The following is a 21,400-nucleotide window of genomic DNA, read 5'->3' on the forward strand; positions in this document are numbered from 1 at the left end:
ACTTCGTCTGTGATGGCGTTTGCTGGCGCGCGTGCTATGCTTGTTTGGAGTGTTTTTTTTTTTTGTTAAGAGTGGCTGGTTTTTGTGTTAGTTGGTGTTTTTTGGTGGTGGAACTGACTGGGAAGCGCTCTAAAGGGGCGCCGCGTGTATGTCGGCGGGCGCCGGCGCAGACGGAGTCCATACTTGTATAAATTCAATAACTTGAAAATATCACAAACTTGACATTGGCTAATCAGAGTAAAGCCAGATTTAAAGAAAAAAAAAAAGGGTCGCACAGTCAGTTGAAAAAAAAATGTCCACGGACTACTGTCATGTTATGCTCATGTCATCTTTACTTTTGTGAAAAATGGCGTTTGTGTTGTGTTGAGAAATTACAAACACGACTGTGAACATCAATAGTAGTTTTATGTGGTAATCAGTGTTAATTTTCATTTTCGACTAGAATAATAAATCGTGGACTAATGAGTTTGTTGACCGATGTCTGCCGTGGCTCCCACTATACCCGGTTAGTGATATTATTTTGGTGGTTCCAAACCATTTATTTTGCGTGGTTATAATGTATTTTGTATTAATGTGTTCAAAAAACAGTTTTCTTTTAACTCCAAAATTTGAAAATAGTTTTATGCTAATCCGATACTCAGAAAAACGTGAGCTAAAAAATGTCTCTAAACGACCTATTTTCTACTGACGTTGCTCTTGCGTTGCTCCGCGTGACGCGTTGTTAGCGAATGTGACCCACTGTCATGTAAAAAATACCTGCTTATATTTATCCTTTATTTGGGAAACTATTACTGTAGAAGTTTTGTTAATGGTATTAAGAATAGCATTTGTTATATGTATGTAGTCCATACAATATTATAAATGTGAAAGGTGTCTATCCTTTTCACAACCTACTGTTATTACTGATGAAACTTAGTTCCTACAGTATAGCTTATAATATGTTAGAGACTGACACTTTATACTGGTATAAAAAAATAAAAACTCATGCAGGGAGTCGCAGACCTCATCTGTAATTGTATTTCAGCAGTTACTAAATTCTTAATTTCTGTAAAAATAGCTTTCAGGACTTCTTAAACCATTTGGTCTTACATAATTCATTTATTCTTTAACCAGTTAATCTTTTTCTTTTACAAAAAAATGGATTCTTGACCAGGCCTGTCGCCTATCTTGTATAGTATTTGCATTATTTTTATAGAATTGGCATATTGATAGATACATAGGTTAAGGATTAGTTTGGATAGGATTGGTTGAGGTAATATACTCCTGCTATTATAATGCTTCATCCACGTAGATTAAGGTTTGAAGGAATTTTTAGTTATGCTCATGATATGGTGTTACTTAGCCCCACACTAAAATGTCTTTGTGAAAACTATGTCATAACACATGAATCCAAAATGTAAATAAATATAGACATAAAAAGAGCCATCTAGAAATCTGATATTTAACACAGTTTCACAAGTAATGTAAACAATGAACAAGGCCAGATTTAACTAAATTCTTATGGGAGTAAAGTCTAGTTGGTTGCTAGTTAAAATACAACAATCACAAATGTTAATCTTTAAAGCTGATAAAATCTGGAGAATTCTGTCAGTTTTGTTTGTAAACCAATTTAGGTTTTAGTAGTTCAAGTATTTCATACACAAGACATCAGGATCCCTGAATGATGATTTTGACATAAAATGGTCTTGAAAATCACTGTGCAAATTACAACATGCTCTCTTCTTCTCTCTGGGCTGGTTTCCGCACTTAAACGTTTCCGTCTGTTGTGCGTTAAACAACAACATGCTCATGGAATTGACCTGTAATATCCTCACGGGTACAGTATATCATCAATGCCATATGCATATTTCAAATGCCAAGGTTTAGTATTATGTTTGTGAATTATTTGGCTTAAATTGCAGGATAAATGAAATGCCCTGGCCTGCAATAAAATGATTTATTTATTATTACTTTCAAGGATAAAAGTAATTTATGTTCATATCCACGATGCAGCTATCTCTGTGCCTGATTTCATCAAGGTCAGCTCTGTAGTAGCCATAAAAATATAACAGACTGACAGAAATGCTTTTGCATATATAATATTTATATGGCTTGTTTCAGGGGCTGACCCAACCAAGGACATACAAAAGCGTCGAGCAGGTAGTATTGGGTAAGCAAATATACAATACTCCAGATTCCAGTCCATATCACAATTTACAAGGAACTAAGTAACTTTAACTAAAACTAATAACTAATATAAGCTTAATCTGCTTTGATCCTCTAAAACAGACAGATCTGTATAGTGCAACATGCAGCATGCAATATGCACCGCCCATTCTACCACTGCTAAACATGTTGAAAAAACAAGTGACATGGAACAACACATAAATCCTCAAAAACACTCAAATTTGAGCATTTGTGTGGTGGTGGAGTGTATTGCTTGCTTGGTGGCTTGCTTATCCTTCACGTTTACCAGAAGAAGGTGCATATCGCATATTTTTTAAGTGTTCTATAATAATCTATAGCCAAAGAGTATCGAATGGGGATAAATATGTAAGAGAATGAATAATTTTCAAAAATAAAATAAAACCCAAAACCCAAGTCGGTTGTTTTTTTTTTTTAATATTTTTTTTTCACCATTTCTGTTGGCTCCACTGCATTAAAATATGCTATACCTAGTTGTAAACCTACTGTTTACTAAGCTCGTACACTGATCGCGAGCAATTTACTCTTATCCGTTGAGGAGTTCTGTTCTCCATCTCCGAAGATATTCATCAGATCTTCACCAAATTTATATGGGACCACCTGCAAAGTATATATACCCTTTCAAATATACAAAAAAAAAACCAAATAGGTCCAGGTGTCTTTGAGTAATCGGGGAACATACATAAAAAATTAAATAATATAATAAAAAAAGATTTCGACAAATTGAGAACCTCCTCCTTTTTTGAAGTCGGTTTGAGTTAGCGCTGTACAAAATATTGCGTAGGTATTTGATAGCAGATTCACCTAACTTACATATTTTTAACCAAATTCAAAAAAGGAGGAGGTTCTCAATTTGTTGTTTTTTTTTTTTTAATGTAAAAATACAAATGAAATTAATTTCTCAGTACAAGCTGATGCCCATGACGATTTATGTTTTTAAAAATCTCATGGGAAATCTTTGAGATTTTCAGAGATAAAAAGTAGACTAGCCACTCTTCAGCCCGGCTAGCATGGGCAGTAGATAAAAATTATATCGCTCGATTATATCCACTGATGTCATAGAAATCAGTGGATATAATCGGAGATATAATTTTTATCTACTGCCCATGCTAGCCGGGCAGGTATTTAACAGTATCCATGCAAAAAAGTAACGTCCCACGGGGTTCGTAAAATTCTAAACCTACGCGAAGAAAGTCGCGGGTATCAGATCTATGGCTTTGGCTGAAATATTTTTAATTACTCAGGAGTGTAGCAGGTTATTGTTCCTTGTTACAAAATATTTATTTTTACTTCGCAGATCCGATGAAGACGACGCAAGTGGTGGGAAATATACAAGGATGGAGGAGGATAATATTCAAGACAAAGAGAGATTCGCGAGGTCGGTATATTGACATTGATTAGAGAATTTCCCACGTTTGATTGTAGTGGAACAATGATACCTATACTTAATCAACCTCTACTTGAAAGCTTGCGATTCTCATAAGATTGACATCAGTTTGCGTAAATACTCGTACTTTATTGTGATTGAAAACGTGACCTATCAGAGTTTACGCGCACCTTATTGGTGAATTAGGATTCTTCTTAAGATATGTTAATTTTATTATTATAGGTTGTCTGCAGGTAATACTTATAGCGCGAGTAGTCTGAATTGAGCAGAGAAGGCAAATGAAAGCAAACGAATTGAGGCAAAGCCTTTGCTCACATTTTACCTTTGAAGATCTTTATTTCCACATAAAGAATTAAAAGTATAAAAAACAAAGGGTGACCTTGTCACCTAAGCGATCTCTTCCAACAGGCAACTTATGAACTAACAGAATTGCGAGATGAGGAATTGCTATACAAACTACCTACAGTAGTAAATGAGATCTCACTCGCCATTTTAACTTAATGTTTCAATCGTCATGTCAAAAGTACGATTTTAGTCCTTATTTTAACAGAGCTCTCTCCGTCACTTACTCCATACAATCGTAGTTCCCATTTCATTTGAATATTAAGCAACCAAAGTCCATGAAATTTTGCAGACATAGTCTAGAAACTAATATCTGTGTCTGTGGTGTTTTAGATTTTTCTAAAAATATGTAATTTTAAAATTACAGGGGCTCAAAGATTTGTATTTTTCTTTAAAAAAAGGCCCAACTTTGTGCTCGTTTTTCTAGACAACGAAGCAATTTAATGAAATTTGGAAAAACCACAGACCTAGAAAATTTAATGAATATTATGTAGTAAAAAAATTATCGTTATATATTTTATATTGTTATAATTATGTGGGAACTACGAAAACCAGAAATTACACCCAGAAATCTTGAAAATTTCGTGCTGTCTCGATTTGTGCAAGCGGGGTGGTGAAGTGCGGGGGACGACACGTGAAACTGACAGAAACTGACAGTCTAAACACACGGGCCACATTTAGACTGCACCCGACTCCAAACTTGTCGATAGGTCTAACTAAATACACTGGTACATTTCAACTTGCGTTAGACGTATGCGTTACCTACTCAGACGTTGCCTGTAGATAAAAATATGTCTCATGTTTGCTGGCAATAGCGCATGCATCAAACCCTGCAAGTTGCAACTCTCTTGCAACCTATTCCTCACGCAATACGCACAGCTTTAATATTATAATTTTTGACAATGTATACTATAATATGTAATGCCATATCACAGGTCACTCTCTGATTTATTGCTAACAATTTACTTCCAAATGCAAAGAAATCTAAGTGTGTTGAATTCACACTGCCCAATACCAGGACCTTAAATGACATAAATTCATTGATAAAATAATCATATGTTGAAAATAAAGGAGAACCCCCTGTTTCTCGGTATAATGTTAGATGCAAAGCTTCTATGGAACACCCACATATCAACACTTGATGGTAAACTCAGCTCTGCTGCTTACACTGTTAGAAAAATTCGACAGGTACTGACGTGGAAACTGCAAAAATTGTATATTTTGCTTATTTTCACTGTATTATGTCTTACGGACTCTTGCTATGAGATAAAGCGGTAGATATTGAGAAAAAAATGTATTACAGAAAAGGACAGGACGTGCAATTTATAATTTGAAACCGCGCGCTGCCATACAATAAAAATATAAGGAAATAAGTACCTTATCTATTATCTTATAGTAGCTTCTAAATATATTTACAACTAGCTAATGCCCGCAGCTTCGCTCGCGTGGATTTAGGTTTTTAAAAATCCCGATCCTTTCATTTCCCAGAACAAAAGTTGCCTCTCCGTAATAGCCCGTCCCCGGGATGCAACTTGTTTCTGTATCACGTAAGAATATTTAAACGGATGATCCTTTTCAAATCCCGAGGGATCACCAGGATTTAGGAATGCAATTTCTTACAGCATCAGGGTTGAGGTCAACGACAAAGTGTTCACTTGGTATAGATACCTTCAATATCAATTAATAATCGACACTTTTTAAATCCCATTAGCTTTAGTAGTCAGGTCCCCTGCAACATCAGGGTTGAGGAGTTGGAATCCAAATTTTTTATTGAACAATGTCGCAAACTTTCTTTATCGATTAAAAAAACTACCCAAAATTACGCAGTTAGGTTACCTGCCAAATTTCATGGTTTTGAGTCAACGGGAAGTACCCTAGAGGTTTTCTTGACACACACGACAGACAGAGAGATAGACAACAAAGTGATCCTATAAGAGTTCCGTTTTTCATTTTGAGGTACGAAACCCTAGAAAACGTAGGATCGGCATTCCGAACCAGTGGTAAATTTTTCTGACCATCCAAAAACACTTTGAAGTTTACCTAAAAGTTTACAGGAATAAAAATTTATCATTGTATTCCATTCCATTTCATTCTATTCCATTCTGTTCAAAGATAAATAGATAATAAAAATATTTGTCACCGAAACAATAATTTACGATACATCGACCAATATCAATTTTACTGATGACAATCTGACTATTACCAAAGTGAACGACTACTATAATATCTATTATATACGACTAACATAATATGTATTATAAATTGTGTGCCGTTTGCATTCTCACTAGGTTCTCATTAAGTTTGTTTTATTTGGTTAAACTTTCTGGCATTTATATTGTTATGACGTTTAATTGGCAAACAGTCTGTTTATTGGCTGAAACTCAAAAATTCAGCCAATCACAACAAAGAAAATATTGTAATAATGATTGATGCAGCTTTCTGTAATTGAAAACAAAATATTTGACATTAACTTGAATGTGACAGTGTTTTCCGAATAGGGTTGCCAGAGGCCCCGTATTTTACTGGTAACCCCGTATTTCAGGATAGAGAAACCGGTAATTATGAAAATAAAATACGGGGCAAATAAAACTAAATATTTTTAGGGTTCCGTAACTCAAAAGCAAAAAGAACTCTTATAGGATCACTTCGTTGTCTATCAGTCTGTCTGTCTTTCCGTCTGTCCGTCTGTCCATCTGTCCTTCTATCCGTCTGTCATGTGTTCATGAACAAATATTAGTATTTTCAATTTTCAAAGTAAGATAACTACATATATCAAGTGGGTTATCATATGAAAGGGCTTTACCTGTTCATTCTAAAACAGATTTTTATTTATTTTTATGCATAATTTTTTTAATGCATAACAGTTTTTGATTTCTCGTGTAAAATGTCGAAAAAAATACCCGAATCGGAACCCTCGGTGCGTGAGTCTGACTCGCACTTGGCTGGCGAAACCGAACACTGACGTTATGTCCAGTAGAAAGAATATTTTCCTTTTGCGGCAATGCGTAGCCGAAACCCACTCGATATTGATCAAAATTAATAAAAATAAAAATAAAATAAAAAATGGTCGTAGTCAAGGCGGCGGGGCTTGGTTTGAGGATGTTAGCCTTTTTTTATACAAGTTAGCCCGTGACTTTAATCTTTTCTAGTGGTAAGTGATGATGCAGTTTAATTTTTTGGCCGTTAGGGCCATACTAACCATATAACTAGCCATGACCGAAGCCTCCCACCAGACCAGAAATTTAGAAATGGCGACTGCGCCTGGGAAGCCGTCAAAAACCTAAGCCTAAAATAATACTTACACTATTTCTTGCACTTGCTTACCAATTTTTTTTTGGAAATATATCCAACATTTCGCGCTCACTTCACTCGCGCTTTGAATTTGTATTACTTGGTGTAAGCCCCACAATTTCGTTTGCATGAATTTAGAGTTTTAAAAATTCCGTGGGGGATTTTCCGGACTAAAAAGCTTATGTCTGGGATGCAAGTTACCTCTGAATAGTAAGTACCAAAATTTTGGTAAAGAAGATGGGCCGTGAAAGGGTAACAAATAGATAGGCAAATAGATATACTGTCGTATTCGTAATATTAGTATGGATAGGGAGCTTTAAAAATAAAATCTTGCCATGGCTAAACTCGTTTCCCTTTCACTTTAATTCTTTCTGTATTGAACCAAAAACACTTACGCTCACTGCGCTCGCGCTTTTTTATTGTTGTATTTTATCTCACTGTCAAATTGAAAGGCGAAATTCCACTAACCAGGTAATTAGCCCATAAAGTTGAGCGAATGTTTTTTTCCTCATGACATGATTCAGTTCCGGCCCTGATAAAACCTCTCCCGAAATCGATTCCTGGCTACGGCCATAGTATTGATACTGTGAAGGTGGAATTACAAATTAAATGTAATTTTAAGTTAAAATGAAAAGATTGTATGCATGAAATGTATAACATTTTGCTTTACAAAACTAAGAGTTTTTAAAAGCTATTTAAATAAATAAATCTTTTATTTAAAACTACATTGCAAACACAGTTCACCAATCAAGACACGGCAACATACAGAGAAAAAATACAAAACTTACAAATAAACTGAAATATCTAAATAGGCTTTCCATGCATTTCAGAGAGAACCACCGCCTGTTTCTTCAAATACTTCAAATTTTCAAATTTCTTCAAATCTAAACCCCGTATTTTTGATGGTGGTAGCCTGTAAATCAAAAAGAGGCAGGTGGCAACCCTAGACTAGACCTAGACAGAATGAAAAATTGTTTTCATTACTCGGTATGCCTACTGCCATAGTGTGACAGAAAGTGTGACGGTAGTTGTGACCTCTGATTGGCCGACTCTCTTTCACTATTTGCTAAAATTGATGATTGCAACAACAATATTTTCTTTTATGTAATCGAAAACAGAACACGGACGTCAAACAGGTTGACTAATTGCAATCATTTCTGACCGGCTAACATTGTTCCGCTAGTGGCTCAAACTCATTGTCGCAGCAAGAACATGGTAAATTCAGCCAATCACAGCAATTTGAATTGGATATCACAAATGTACCGATCTAGGAACCGAGAATGCACGAACCAGGGCAGATAGAGATGAGAACAATAATATCATACGTAGGAAATCGACGGGGGATCGTTGACAATGATCCTCTTAAAGGTGAACCGTATATATGACATGACAGTTGACCCGATGAGTAAAAAGGATAGCTCTATTTTAAGACAATCAAATTAGCACTGATCCTTTTATCATGTTCATGTAACATTTTTTATTGTCAGTCGTGAAAACCATTGCGAAATTGAGCGCCGCCGAAGGAACAAGATGACGGCATATATCACGGAACTATCTGACATGGTTCCAACATGCTCCGCCCTCGCGCGGAAACCCGACAAACTTACTATACTGCGAATGGCAGTAGCACATATGAAAGCACTGAGAGGTACCTAATCTTTACTATAACAATATTTTAATATTTTGTGTTTTTGTTTGCGCATCACGCATAGTATATTGGGCCAACTGAGACAAATAGAATTGTAGAGATACAGCTTTACTTTGCCTGAGTGTATCTGCTAAGAAAAAAGTTTTATTTAAAGCTTTAATGTTCAAATATTACCTATTTGTTAAACAGGAGAACAACACTACATTTAGGAATCTGGAAGATTTCTGTATCTTTTTTCAAAAATGTAGCATTATTTGCACTAGTTTCAGAGATGAAAAAAATGAAAATGAAAGTATTTATTTACCAAATACAAAGTTTTTTCTATTCTTTATTTTCATAGGTACTGGAAACACATCTACCGATGGTACATATAAGCCTTCGTTCTTAACTGATCAAGAGTTGAAACACCTCATTCTCGAGGCAGCTGATGGATTTTTATTTGTTGTTAGTTGTGATACTGGACGTATCATTTACGTCAGTGATAGTATAGCGCCCGTACTTAACTACACTCAGGTAAATTATTTAACATGTTAGTAAATTAATTTACATGCAGTATTTGATTTTGTCTGTGTGTTTTAATTAGTACTGTATTTGAAGGGAGAATGGTACTCATCGTGTTTGTACGATCAAGTTCATCCTGACGATGTGGAAAAAGTACGAGAGCAGCTCAGTACACAGGAACCGCAGAATACGGGGCGTATTTTAGACCTCAAAACCGGCACCGTCAAAAAAGAAGGTCATCAGTGTAAGGAATTATTTACCTTCTTTTAAATATATTTTGTATTTATGTCTATATTTTAATTTTAAAGAGGATTTTTTTTTTACAATTTGCACATAGCTTAATAAGTTAGACTTACTAATAATTTAAAATAGTTGGATCACGTTTTAGTAGTATGAAGATGTTTATAATAATTTTTTTTAAGTTGTTTATCAATTTTTTAATTTGACAAGCAAAAAAAAATTTGCGTGCACTATATGAGTGATCTTATCAGTTATCACTATGGTCAACCAATCAATCAATCAATATCCTATATTTGTAAGTTTGGATGTAGGGGATAATCTGCAGAACTAACTTTCCAATGATATGTACTGCGTTATCTCCTAGTATATTATAGGCTTTAAATTATATCAAGCGGTCGAAGTCGCGGGGAAAAGCTAGTACATGTATAAAAGTGATACTAGAATAAACACCATGTACACAGCGTCGATGCGGCAAGTGATGGGGTCGCGGCGCGGCTTCATCTGCCGCCTGCGCGTGGGCGGAACGGCCGAGAGCGCGCACCTGGGCCGCCTGCGCGCGCGCAACTCGCTGGGGCCGTCGCACGACGGGCACAACTACGCCGTCGTGCACTGCACCGGCTACATCAAAAACTGGCCGCCGACAGGTTCGTGCCACCCCAGAGTTGATCGCGCAGCCGGTAGTTGCACGCCGCGGGCAACGCATTTTGGAAATACGAATATCGTTAGGCACATAGCTTAAAGCTAACAAATTTTCTAACGCCTAAAATGTATTTTCGACTACATTGAAGTAAAACTGCGCCATATTACGGATGCCTCGACTTTTGTTCCTGTGAGCGATACGCCTAATCAGTTTAAACCATCCGTCTTTTTTACAAAAAAATATTTTCAGCCATGTTAAGGTAACGGCAAGGTAAAAGTAACGAATAATCGTCCAACAACGGGTGTTTTGGTCATATGAACTTAGAATTTCTGTCCCCCACTCATCCCGTTGGTAGGTATTTGTGTTTAGGAAAACGTTGGCCAATTCCTAAACCGAAGTAGTATCACAGGAGGCACACTTAGGACGCACCTTCGACATCATCGAGCGCGACTCCTAGCCTGAGCTCCCCCAGCTGCAACGATTAGTGACAAGCCATATTATTACCAGATCGCGCAAATAATGCCATGTCCCTCAAAATGCCTTCAACTTGACACCACATTTCGCCCGAGTTTCTTCGGAATCATCATATCTATGGCGAATCTAATGCATAGTGATGATGTCTTTCGAATTTCCAGTACTATCAAATGCGTTGCTTCTGGCGTGTGCTGTAATGCGCGATCAGCTTATAGTCAATGATAAACATCCTAGTAGCTCGCACATTAGGAAGCAAGGTACTAGTTGGAGCTACAACTATATTATTATTTATTATGTGTTGAGTAGAAGTATCTAGTCAAAGCTCCAGGAGCGCAAGCCGTTTTTCTTTTTGCCGTAAAAAAGTTTCATGCTCTCCAATAGGCACCTTATATAGCCTAACTGGCATGCAAGCTACGAAGACACTATTCTGTTTCGTGAAAAGAAGATTGCCTTTGGCAAAGTTGGTCCTTAGGACCCAGGGATAGATTTGAGAAGTGTACAACCAACCTTCCTAACTCGGAAGAAAAACCATAGAATTATCATTTTTCTACTGAATGGTGACAATACAATTCCATAAATGAATTCGGCGTTCTTAATTTATGCCCAAACTTAAATCTTGATGGCTCCACTTCTTAAATTCATCCTCATGTCCTAAGGGCTAACCCTGCCAAAGCTTCCTCCCTTTTGTTCACGAAACGCCGTCTTTTAAATATTATGTTGTGTATATATATACACAACTACAAATTAAATGCATTATTTTGATACAGAATACAAGTACCCGGCTTGCTAGATGCTAAGAGTGCTAGAAGCATGTGTATCATAGACTTACCCCACAGAACCTTTGATAAATAACAAGACGAGCCGGACGTCAATAAGCGTCCGAAAAATTATCCCCTCAACCCTAACCATTATTGAGGGTATATTTGTCATTTAGATTATTTATTCTTTAATATTACCCGCATAAGGTCAGTTTTACAATGCCTACGTATTTTATTTATTTTTGGTTCTGATGTAAACAAAATAAAGTCAAAGGAAACTGTTTCTGTTAAATTTTGTATGTGGCTACATATCTTCTTACAAACATCATACTTTGCATACTTTACCTAAGCTCAGAACAATAACTAAAGTGAAATGTTTTTGAACTTCGTTTAAAGTGAACAAAACAGATCCAAAAAGTATGATGAAAAATTATATAGTAGGCCATTCAGTTTAATTGGAATTAACTAATTCCATGGATTTTGAAAACAAATTCTAAACGAAAAATATCTCTGCCTGTTCTTTAATCTTTATTTATTGTTCAGGCTTACCTGCTAGACTACACTAACATATTCATAGAACTATAGTCAATAGATTAATAATGCAGCAAAGGACAAGTTATAAATCTATTCATTATATTATTAACATGCACAATTTTATGTGTTTTGGGATATCAGATCTGTTTACAGGTATGCAGATGGATCGTCCGGTCGAGGATGAGCTGCATGCGTCGCACTGTTGTCTGGTCGCTATCGGAAGATTACAGGTATGTTCGCCGACAAGTTGACGTTAGTCTGCGACGATGACGTGTGACGATGTTAATAATTTCGGCGATCCGTTGCTCCGTTGTGACGCGATTGAAGAACAAGCCAACAAACAAACACACTTTCGCATTTATATAGGTAGGGGTAGTGATGCTTGTCTTATTTTTTTTTTCGTAATAATTCTATAATTTTTGCTTGTTTTCTTCAAAAAGAAGTACAAAATCTGTCGAAACGTATTATTTCTGGTACTTTGGTTAAAAGTTGATAGATGTGCGAGATACAAAGTATCTTGCAGATGTTTTACCGTGATTTTTAATGTGATTGAGTGGACGGCCTAAGTGCCTGATCTAGTTAGGCGCGCGGCGGAGCGAGCAGAGTTCGTCTCAATGTTATTTTCATACACAAGCGTCGTGAGTTACAGTGTCATCCAGACCCTACACGACGCTTTCTTGCTGGTCTGACCGCACGGGCATGCTCCGCAGACCGCGCGTCGCCCTAAAATGTTACTGTGTTCCGCGCAGGTGACGTCGACACCGAACAGCTCGGAGAGCAGCCTGTGCGGCGGCGGCGTGGAGTTCGTGTCGCGCCACTCGGTGGACGGGCGCTTCACGTTCGCGGACCAGCGCGCCGCGCAAGTGGTGGGCTACGCGCCCGCCGACCTGCTGGGCAAGCTGTGCTACGAGTTCTACCACCCCGAGGACCAGCAGCACATGCGCGACAACTTCGACCAAGGTGACGCGCCCATGCGACCCAGCCTCGTGCGATCCATGCAGGTGACGTCGACGACAAACAGAGCTCGTGTCGCGTGACTCGGTGGATGGGCGCTTCCTGTTTGCAGACTAACGCGCCCCGCAGGAGGTGGGCTCTCAGCCCGCCGACCTGCGGTGTGATTCTCTAACTCAGTGTCTAGCACTGAATGATAGCCACCAAGCAGGTTTTTAATCCATTGAAGGTTTTCTACGAAAATATATTTTTATATCACCCTGTGAAGCAGCAATGTAGAACCATCCAACCTCGCTGGCTATCATTCAGTGTCAGCGAATCACCTAGCTGCTGGGCAAGCTTTGCTACGAGTTCTACCACCCTGACCCCGAGAACCAGCAACAAGCGCGACAATTACGACCAAGGCGTGCCGCCAAGTGTTTGTACATTATATTAATGCGTTTAACATAGGAATAGAACAATCTTTCCGCCATATTGTGAAGTTGTTTGGAAATATATTTTAATTCAGAATATTTGTAATATATTAAAAAATGCCCATTCCCTCTGTAGCGGGGCCCTATTAAATAGATATTGTAAAACGATTAGAAGTCTTCCTATCAGTTTTCGAAATAAATGATCGTCTACGAAAAATTCCGCACTGAAGTAGTTTCAGTTGTTTGACGCTATTTGTATAACTAAATATATTTTTTTTGTTACAGTTTTAAAGTTGAAAGGCCAAATCATTTCACTCATGTATCGGTTTCGTACTAAAAGCAGAGAATGGGTGTGGTTAAGGACATCTGCTTTTGCTTTTCTGAACCCGTACAATGATGACGTAGAGTACATCGTCTGCACAAATACCCTGGCCAAGTGAGTATTGAAACCTATACTATTATATATAACGTCTGACTACAAACTTTCACGGCCCGTCCGTTTAACCGATTTTAACCAAAGGTACAGAGATAGCTTGCATCACAGCAAAGAACAAGGCTACTTTTTGTCGTTCAAAGAGAAACCTAAATCCAAGCTGAAGAAGTGGGCATCAGCTAGTCAGCAATAAATCTACCATACTAAGTATATAATATTATAAATGCGAAAGTGTGTCTGTCTATCTGTCAGCGAGCTTTTCACGGCCCATTTAGTTATTTCTAAGATAAAAAAAAAATAACAATTAAATCCGTTACTCTACTCAATGAGCTCTAAATAACGATACCCCACATGCTAGTGTAAGATTTTTATCCGGTTAATGTTTTGTGCAGTCGGTCATTAGCGAGCACGACGGGCGAGCCGGTGGCGGAGGAGAACTACGACTACCACCTGCGGCAGCGCGACGTGTACCAGGCGGCGCCGCCCGCCATCCACCAGCAGCATCACGCTCCTGCAGGTGATCATTGTTAATGTTTTGTGCAGTCGGTCATTAGCGAGCACGACGGGCGAGCCGGTGGCGGAGGAGAACTACGACTACCACCTGCGGCAGCGCGACGTGTACCAGGCGGCGCCGCCCGCCATCCACCAGCAGCATCACGCTCCTGCAGGTGATCATTGTTAATGTTTTGTGCAGTCGGTCATTAGCGAGCACGACGGGCGAGCCGGTGGCGGAGGAGAACTACGACTACCACCTGCGGCAGCGCGACGTGTACCAGGCGGCGCCGCCCGCCATCCACCAGCAGCATCACGCTCCTGCAGGTGATCATTGTTAATGTTTTGTGCAGTCGGTCATTAGCGAGCACGACGGGCGAGCCGGTGGCGGAGGAGAACTACGACTACCACCTGCGGCAGCGCGACGTGTACCAGGCGGCGCCGCCCGCCATCCACCAGCAGCATCACGCTCCTGCAGGTGATCATTGTTAATGTTTTGTGCAGTCGGTCATTAGCGAGCACGACGGGCGAGCCGGTGGCGGAGGAGAACTACGACTACCACCTGCGGCAGCGCGACGTGTACCAGGCGGCGCCGCCCGCCATCCACCAGCAGCATCACGCTCCTGCAGGTGATCATTGTTAATGTTTTGTGCAGTCGGTCATTAGCGAGCACGACGGGCGAGCCGGTGGCGGAGGAGAACTACGACTACCACCTGCGGCAGCGCGACGTGTACCAGGCGGCGCCGCCCGCCATCCACCAGCAGCATCACGCTCCTGCAGGTGATCATTGTTAATGTTTTGTGCAGTCGGTCATTAGCGAGCACGACGGGCGAGCCGGTGGCGGAGGAGAACTACGACTACCACCTGCGGCAGCGCGACGTGTACCAGGCGGCGCCGCCCGCCATCCACCAGCAGCATCACGCTCCTGCAGGTGATCATTGTTAATGTTTTGTGCAGTCGGTCATTAGCGAGCACGACGGGCGAGCCGGTGGCGGAGGAGAACTACGACTACCACCTGCGGCAGCGCGACGTGTACCAGGCGGCGCCGCCCGCCATCCACCAGCAGCATCACGCTCCTGCAGGTGATCATTGTTAATGTTTTGTGCAGTCGGTCATTAGCGAGCACGACGGGCGAGCCGGTGGCGGAGGAGAACTACGACTACCACCTGCGGCAGCGCGACGTGTACCAGGCGGCGCCGCCCGCCATCCACCAGCAGCATCACGCTCCTGCAGGTGATCATTGTTAATGTTTTGTGCAGTCGGTCATTAGCGAGCACGACGGGCGAGCCGGTGGCGGAGGAGAACTACGACTACCACCTGCGGCAGCGCGACGTGTACCAGGCGGCGCCGCCCGCCATCCACCAGCAGCATCACGCTCCTGCAGGTGATCATTGTTAATGTTTTGTGCAGTCGGTCATTAGCGAGCACGACGGGCGAGCCGGTGGCGGAGGAGAACTACGACTACCACCTGCGGCAGCGCGACGTGTACCAGGCGGCGCCGCCCGCCATCCACCAGCAGCATCACGCTCCTGCAGGTGATCATTGTTAATGTTTTGTGCAGTCGGTCATTAGCGAGCACGACGGGCGAGCCGGTGGCGGAGGAGAACTACGACTACCACCTGCGGCAGCGCGACGTGTACCAGGCGGCGCCGCCCGCCATCCACCAGCAGCATCACGCTCCTGCAGGTGATCATTGTTAATGTTTTGTGCAGTCGGTCATTAGCGAGCACGACGGGCGAGCCGGTGGCGGAGGAGAACTACGACTACCACCTGCGGCAGCGCGACGTGTACCAGGCGGCGCCGCCCGCCATCCACCAGCAGCATCACGCTCCTGCAGGTGATCATTGTTAATGTTTTGTGCAGTCGGTCATTAGCGAGCACGACGGGCGAGCCGGTGGCGGAGGAGAACTACATGATGATTACAAGATGTTTTCCTAATGATAGTAGTAAGCACGATAGTATAATAATATAATTGATAGTATCTGTGGCAGGTAGGGATGTTTCAAGTGACCAGGAATTTTGTTTAAAATTTAAAATACTTTGTTTTTGTTAAATTAGCATTATTAATAACCTTCCATAGAGCCTAGAAGGTCACCCCCACTAAAATTGTGCAGTATTTGTTAGCATTAGCTTAAGATTAATCTGTAAATATTATGCCATTACAATATCAAGTCTACTGCGTATCATTGTAATCAGCACCGCCCAACAATAGCAATAAGCAATACCGAGCTGAGTTTATAGACTTCTCAAACCCTCGCAGCTTTAGTTTTGAGTTTACATAGTTATTTATCTCTTTCCATAAATTAATTATTTTCTTACGTTTAGAATTGGCAATCAAAAAGTATTCAATGGTAAATGGTTTGACTTTGCACACGTGAAGTAGTATAACGTGACGTTATGATCAGGTGGCGTGGGCGCGCGGTCGCCGGGCGAGGGCGGCGCGGCGGGCGCGGCGTATGCGCCGCACTACGCGCCCGAGTACTCGCCGCACCGGCCCGCCAACACCCCACCCAACACTACTTGGACCACGCTCCGTCCCGTAACTATCACCTTTTCTTTTGTTTATATTCAACTAGCTGACGCCCGCGACTTCGTCCGCGTGGATTTAGGTTTTTTGAAATCCCATGGGAACTCTTTGATTTTCCGGGATAAAAAGTTGCCTATGTGCTAATCCAGGATATTATCTATCTCCGTTCTGAATTTCAGCCAAATCCGTCCAATGGTTTTTGCGTGAAGGAGTAACAAACATACACACACACACACATACACACAAACTTTCGCCTTTATATTATTAAGTGTGATAGTGTGATTAGTGTGAAGATATCATAAAACTCCAGATAGGCAACGCTCCTACATTCTTATTTTAAAATGTGACGACAAGTTCATACGATTGTGTGTATGACGTGACACGCATGCGTGTTACTATACGCGAACTGTATAGTTATTTGCGCACTTTTGGGTAAAACGTCATCGTCGGGCATGCTTCAAAATATGGTGGCCCGGTGGCCGGTACCCGTTCCTCGCTGTAGTGCGAGGAATTATGCGTTTCACACGGCTGCAAAGTTATTTGTGTCTCGTGCCTTTGAATTCCTCGTTACGCTCAGGATTCTACGTGTTCAGCACAAGCACTCGCGTTGAACAAGTTCACTCTTACATAACAAATATACGTAACTATGTGTTACAGAGCGGCGCGGCGGGTGCGGCGGGCGGCGGCGGCGAGAGCTACGCGTACAGCGGCGAGGGCACGGGCGCGGGCAGCCCGGCGCGCTCGCCGCCCGCGCCCGCCTACCTGCCGCCCGCGCACTACCACCACGCGCACCACGCCGCGCACGCGCCGCACGCCGCGCACCCTGCGCACCCCACACACGGTAAGAGCGACGACACGGAAAAATTACTATGAGAGTAATGGATCAATTTTGACATCAAATGAAATCTTGTTGTGTATTCCAAAAACATAATTATAATTATTTATATAGATCAAAATATGAACTGTCCGTCTTTGATGGAGTTTTAAGCGGAGTGGTTGGGTTTTAGTTATTGCACTTCAGCACCATTTGATTGTGGCAGCGTATTACATTTGTGTAATGTTTTTGCGCAGGCATGTGGGCGTGGCAGGGCGGTGCCGTGGGAGCGGTGGGTGCGGTGGGTGCGGTGGGCGCGGCGGGCGCGGGCGCGGCGGCGGAGGGCCACGCCACGCACGAGCTGTCCGACATGCTGCAAATCCTGGACCAGAGCGGAGGTGGCGCCTTCGAAGAACTCAACATCAACATGTTCAATGCTAATTTCGAATAGTGATGGGCCTTTTGTGTAGCCTCAGGGGCTGCGAAACGAAACAACTGTCCGAGTGACAAAATAAGTGTTGAGTTTTGTGTTGATCGCTCCGAAGATGGTTTCGCCTTTAATGCTCCCGTACAAGTGTATCGATTCCAACGTGCGATACCGATTTTCTTCGGTGGATACGATTACTTTTATCGAAGTTCAAAACAGATAATATGGTGGTAAGATAGAGTTCGTGAATCGTTTGCGAAATCGAATGATTACTTTGTATACTTACAGATATTTCTCGTGTAAGTTTACCATGAAATATCGATTGTATATAAATTATTTTTTTAGAATTAACATATTGCAACATTATATAAAATAATATTCTAAATATTTTGAAAAAAATGAGTACTTTGTGGGCGAAAATCTGGTACATAATTTTATGTTGCTGCCCTAGATAACTGATTACTGTTTTAGTTGAATATACTATTAGGTTGACACAATTATTACGTGCCACAAGTATCAGGGTGTACATAAATAATAAAATAACTAATAACAACCGACTTCTACAAACAAAGTTAGTTTTAGTTTTCGTTGACAAAAGAGATTCTTACCGTTCTTCATCTGTAGTACGGAATCCTCGGTGCGCGAGTCTGACTCGCACTTGGCCGGTTTTTTTTTTTCAGCTTTCTTAGTAGTTTGGCCTGAGATTTTTGTCCCAAAGCCACTCTTATTTCGTTAAGCAAAAGCTTCCGTAAGACAACATCGAGCTGGTCTCGGATCATAATATTTGGCTCGTAAGTGTTCAATGTTTGCAGTAGTCGGTAACAATGAAATTCGCCCACTAAATCATTATCCATTAACATTTTAGAAGCAATAAAAAACATCGAATTGCCTCAACCACTGTTTCATAAGTTTTCGTGCACAAATGGCACAATCACATTGATTTTGTGAGTCGTATTAAATGACCTTCGTCAGGTATTACGCCATTGTTCAATTTTCCCATGTGAAATTCCCTACCAAGGCAATTTTGAACTGTTAATTAAGTATAAATGGTATATTATTATTAGTTTTACGTATGACGAGCTTTGTTAACCAATGCAAAATATTATGTTCCATGAATTGCAATTTATTTTAGAAATCAACTTTCCGCTTTACCTACTATTTTTGTGTAGGTAATGTTCTCATTGTTGGTTAATTTTGTATTCTTTAGATTTTATACAATATTTATAATTTTTCACAGTACAGACCTATTGTTAAAACCAGATAATACCTAATAAGTATTTATCTGTTTTTATTTAATTAGTTTTGTTAGTGGGAAAATTAAGATGTGCTATTAAAATTATGTTAGTGATTACAGATAAAACATTTTATTTTTACGTTTTATAATTATTATAATTAGATTGTAATTATATAGGTGAGTTAAGTAGTTATTGAAATTATAAGCACTTTCTCAAATATTAAAATTGTGTTCTTTTAAGTCACCTTTGTAAATTGATTTCAGCATTGAAATAATTTAATTTAAATATTTCAGAGTATTTTACAAACAACTTATCTTTACCTACCTACTTTTTTAAGAATGGTAATTTGTAAACTTTTGATTGCAAATCTCAGAACTCTGAATAAATAGGTAAAATTGCCATCCTTCTGATTTTAATATCTGAACTCTATCTCTATCGGAACTGTGCAGCTTTGCATAACAAATAACTATGTGTTAAAGTAAATTAAACAATGTAATATAAAAAGACCTTTAATTTAATACTAGAATGTAAATTCAAAGGTGTAATATTATACTGTAAGTAATACACTAGCTACTAACTAAAATACCACAAGGTAAAATACAGAAGGCTCACTCCGCAAAAACGTTTTAGCCGCTCGCGCTGTGGTGAGCTAAGTATCCTTCTCGCTCACACTTCCTAACATTTTTAATGATTGTAAAAGAATCAGTACACATAACAAATGTGGCTCGGTCGAGTCCTAAACAATAAAATTACGTTCATTTTAGACATTTTTATTGTAATGCCCGCGACTTCGTCTGCTGCGTGGATTTGCATTTTTCAAAATCCCGCGGGATCTCTTTGATTTTCCGAGATAAAAAGTAGCCTATGTGTTAATCCAGGGTATAATCTATCTCCATTCCAAATTTCATCCAAATCCGTTCTGCCGTTTTAGCGTGATTGAGTAACAAACATCCAAACATCCACACTTTCACATTTATAATATTGGTGGGATATCACTAGTAGAGTATCATAGAGAAGGGAAAACATTCAATATTTTTCATGCCCATTTTTCTTTATAAAAACTATGTAAATTAGACAAACTAGGTAGTTTGAGACAAGGATTTGAAGGCATGACCTTGAATAAGCAAATGTATTTTGGGTCTGATTGTCATAATATCACATCATACTCTGTCACTTGCATTGATTACCGCCAATCCTTTTAGCGAGACTCGAGATCCGTGAAGCCGCCAGTACCCATCGGGCATCGTAGTGGTGAGTGGTGAGGTTCACGCTGCTCTTCCGGCCCTCCTATTACCTACTGAGTTCTGTGATGCAAGCTTTAAAAGTTTCAGTTTTGTTTGATAACTTTTAAATCCGAATACGATAGATAAATCATATTTTTAGTGTGTATAATATTATATCTTCTTTATCACACAATACTTTGAAGTTGAATGTTCTACATAAGTTTATACAATAATATATTATATAATATGCTTTTGTAACATTCCGCCAGCTACGCAAGATCCAAAGTATTTAGCTAGACTAATCATGTGACCTTGTAATTTTTCTTTCAGTTAGAAAGTGATATGTTTTTTTACTTATTGTATTAGTTTCCAATTTTATTTTTTATACAGAAATATTTTTATGTAAGTAATGCATTTAAGATTTTTTTATAGTTAAAATGATTTGAATAAATTAATGATGATTAATAGGTATACCAAAATTTTGTAAAAGATTTTTTCATTAAATATAAGCAAGATGAAATGCTTTTTATTACATAACTAGCTGATGCCTGTGACTCCGTTTGCGTGGATTAAGTTTTTAAAAATCCCTTAGGAACTCCTCAATTTTCCGGGAAAAAATGAATAATATGTTACTCTTCGTCCTTTCAACTATCTCTATGCCAAAAATCATGTCGATTGGTTGCTTAGTTAGGGCGTGAAGGAAAGACAAACAAACAAACACACTTTCGTATTTATAATACCTATTATTAGTATGACATTACGCATAAGGGGAGTTATGGAGTAAAATCGATAAATGTTGTTACCCGTTGCGGAGTTCCATCCTATATTTCCGAAACCCTTTTTCACCATATCTTCACCAAACTTACATTGTGTTAACCTAACAGTA

At 39.9% G+C, this 21,400-nt stretch overlaps 1 protein-coding gene across 1 annotated transcript; it reads left to right on the top strand.

Annotated features, from left to right (window-relative positions):
• The first annotated feature begins 293 nt into the window (after nt 1-293).
• LOC123872721 (aryl hydrocarbon receptor nuclear translocator homolog) lies at nt 294-19,769 on the top strand. Its single transcript, XM_045917180.1, has 14 exons — nt 294-505; nt 2,101-2,149; nt 3,482-3,562; nt 8,692-8,852; nt 9,193-9,365; nt 9,450-9,597; nt 10,055-10,237; nt 12,141-12,229; nt 12,749-12,959; nt 13,649-13,799; nt 14,189-14,313; nt 16,694-16,827; nt 17,473-17,656; nt 17,887-19,769. The coding sequence occupies exons 1-14, from the start codon at nt 478-480 to the stop codon at nt 18,078-18,080; spliced, it is 1,911 nt and encodes a 636-aa protein (XP_045773136.1). The 5' UTR covers nt 294-477; the 3' UTR covers nt 18,081-19,769.
• Nucleotides 19,770-21,400: the final 1,631 nt, after the last annotated feature.

Source organism: Maniola jurtina, chromosome 2, assembly GCF_905333055.1.
Source record: "Maniola jurtina chromosome 2, ilManJurt1.1, whole genome shotgun sequence".
Taxonomy (NCBI): domain Eukaryota; kingdom Metazoa; phylum Arthropoda; class Insecta; order Lepidoptera; family Nymphalidae; genus Maniola; species Maniola jurtina.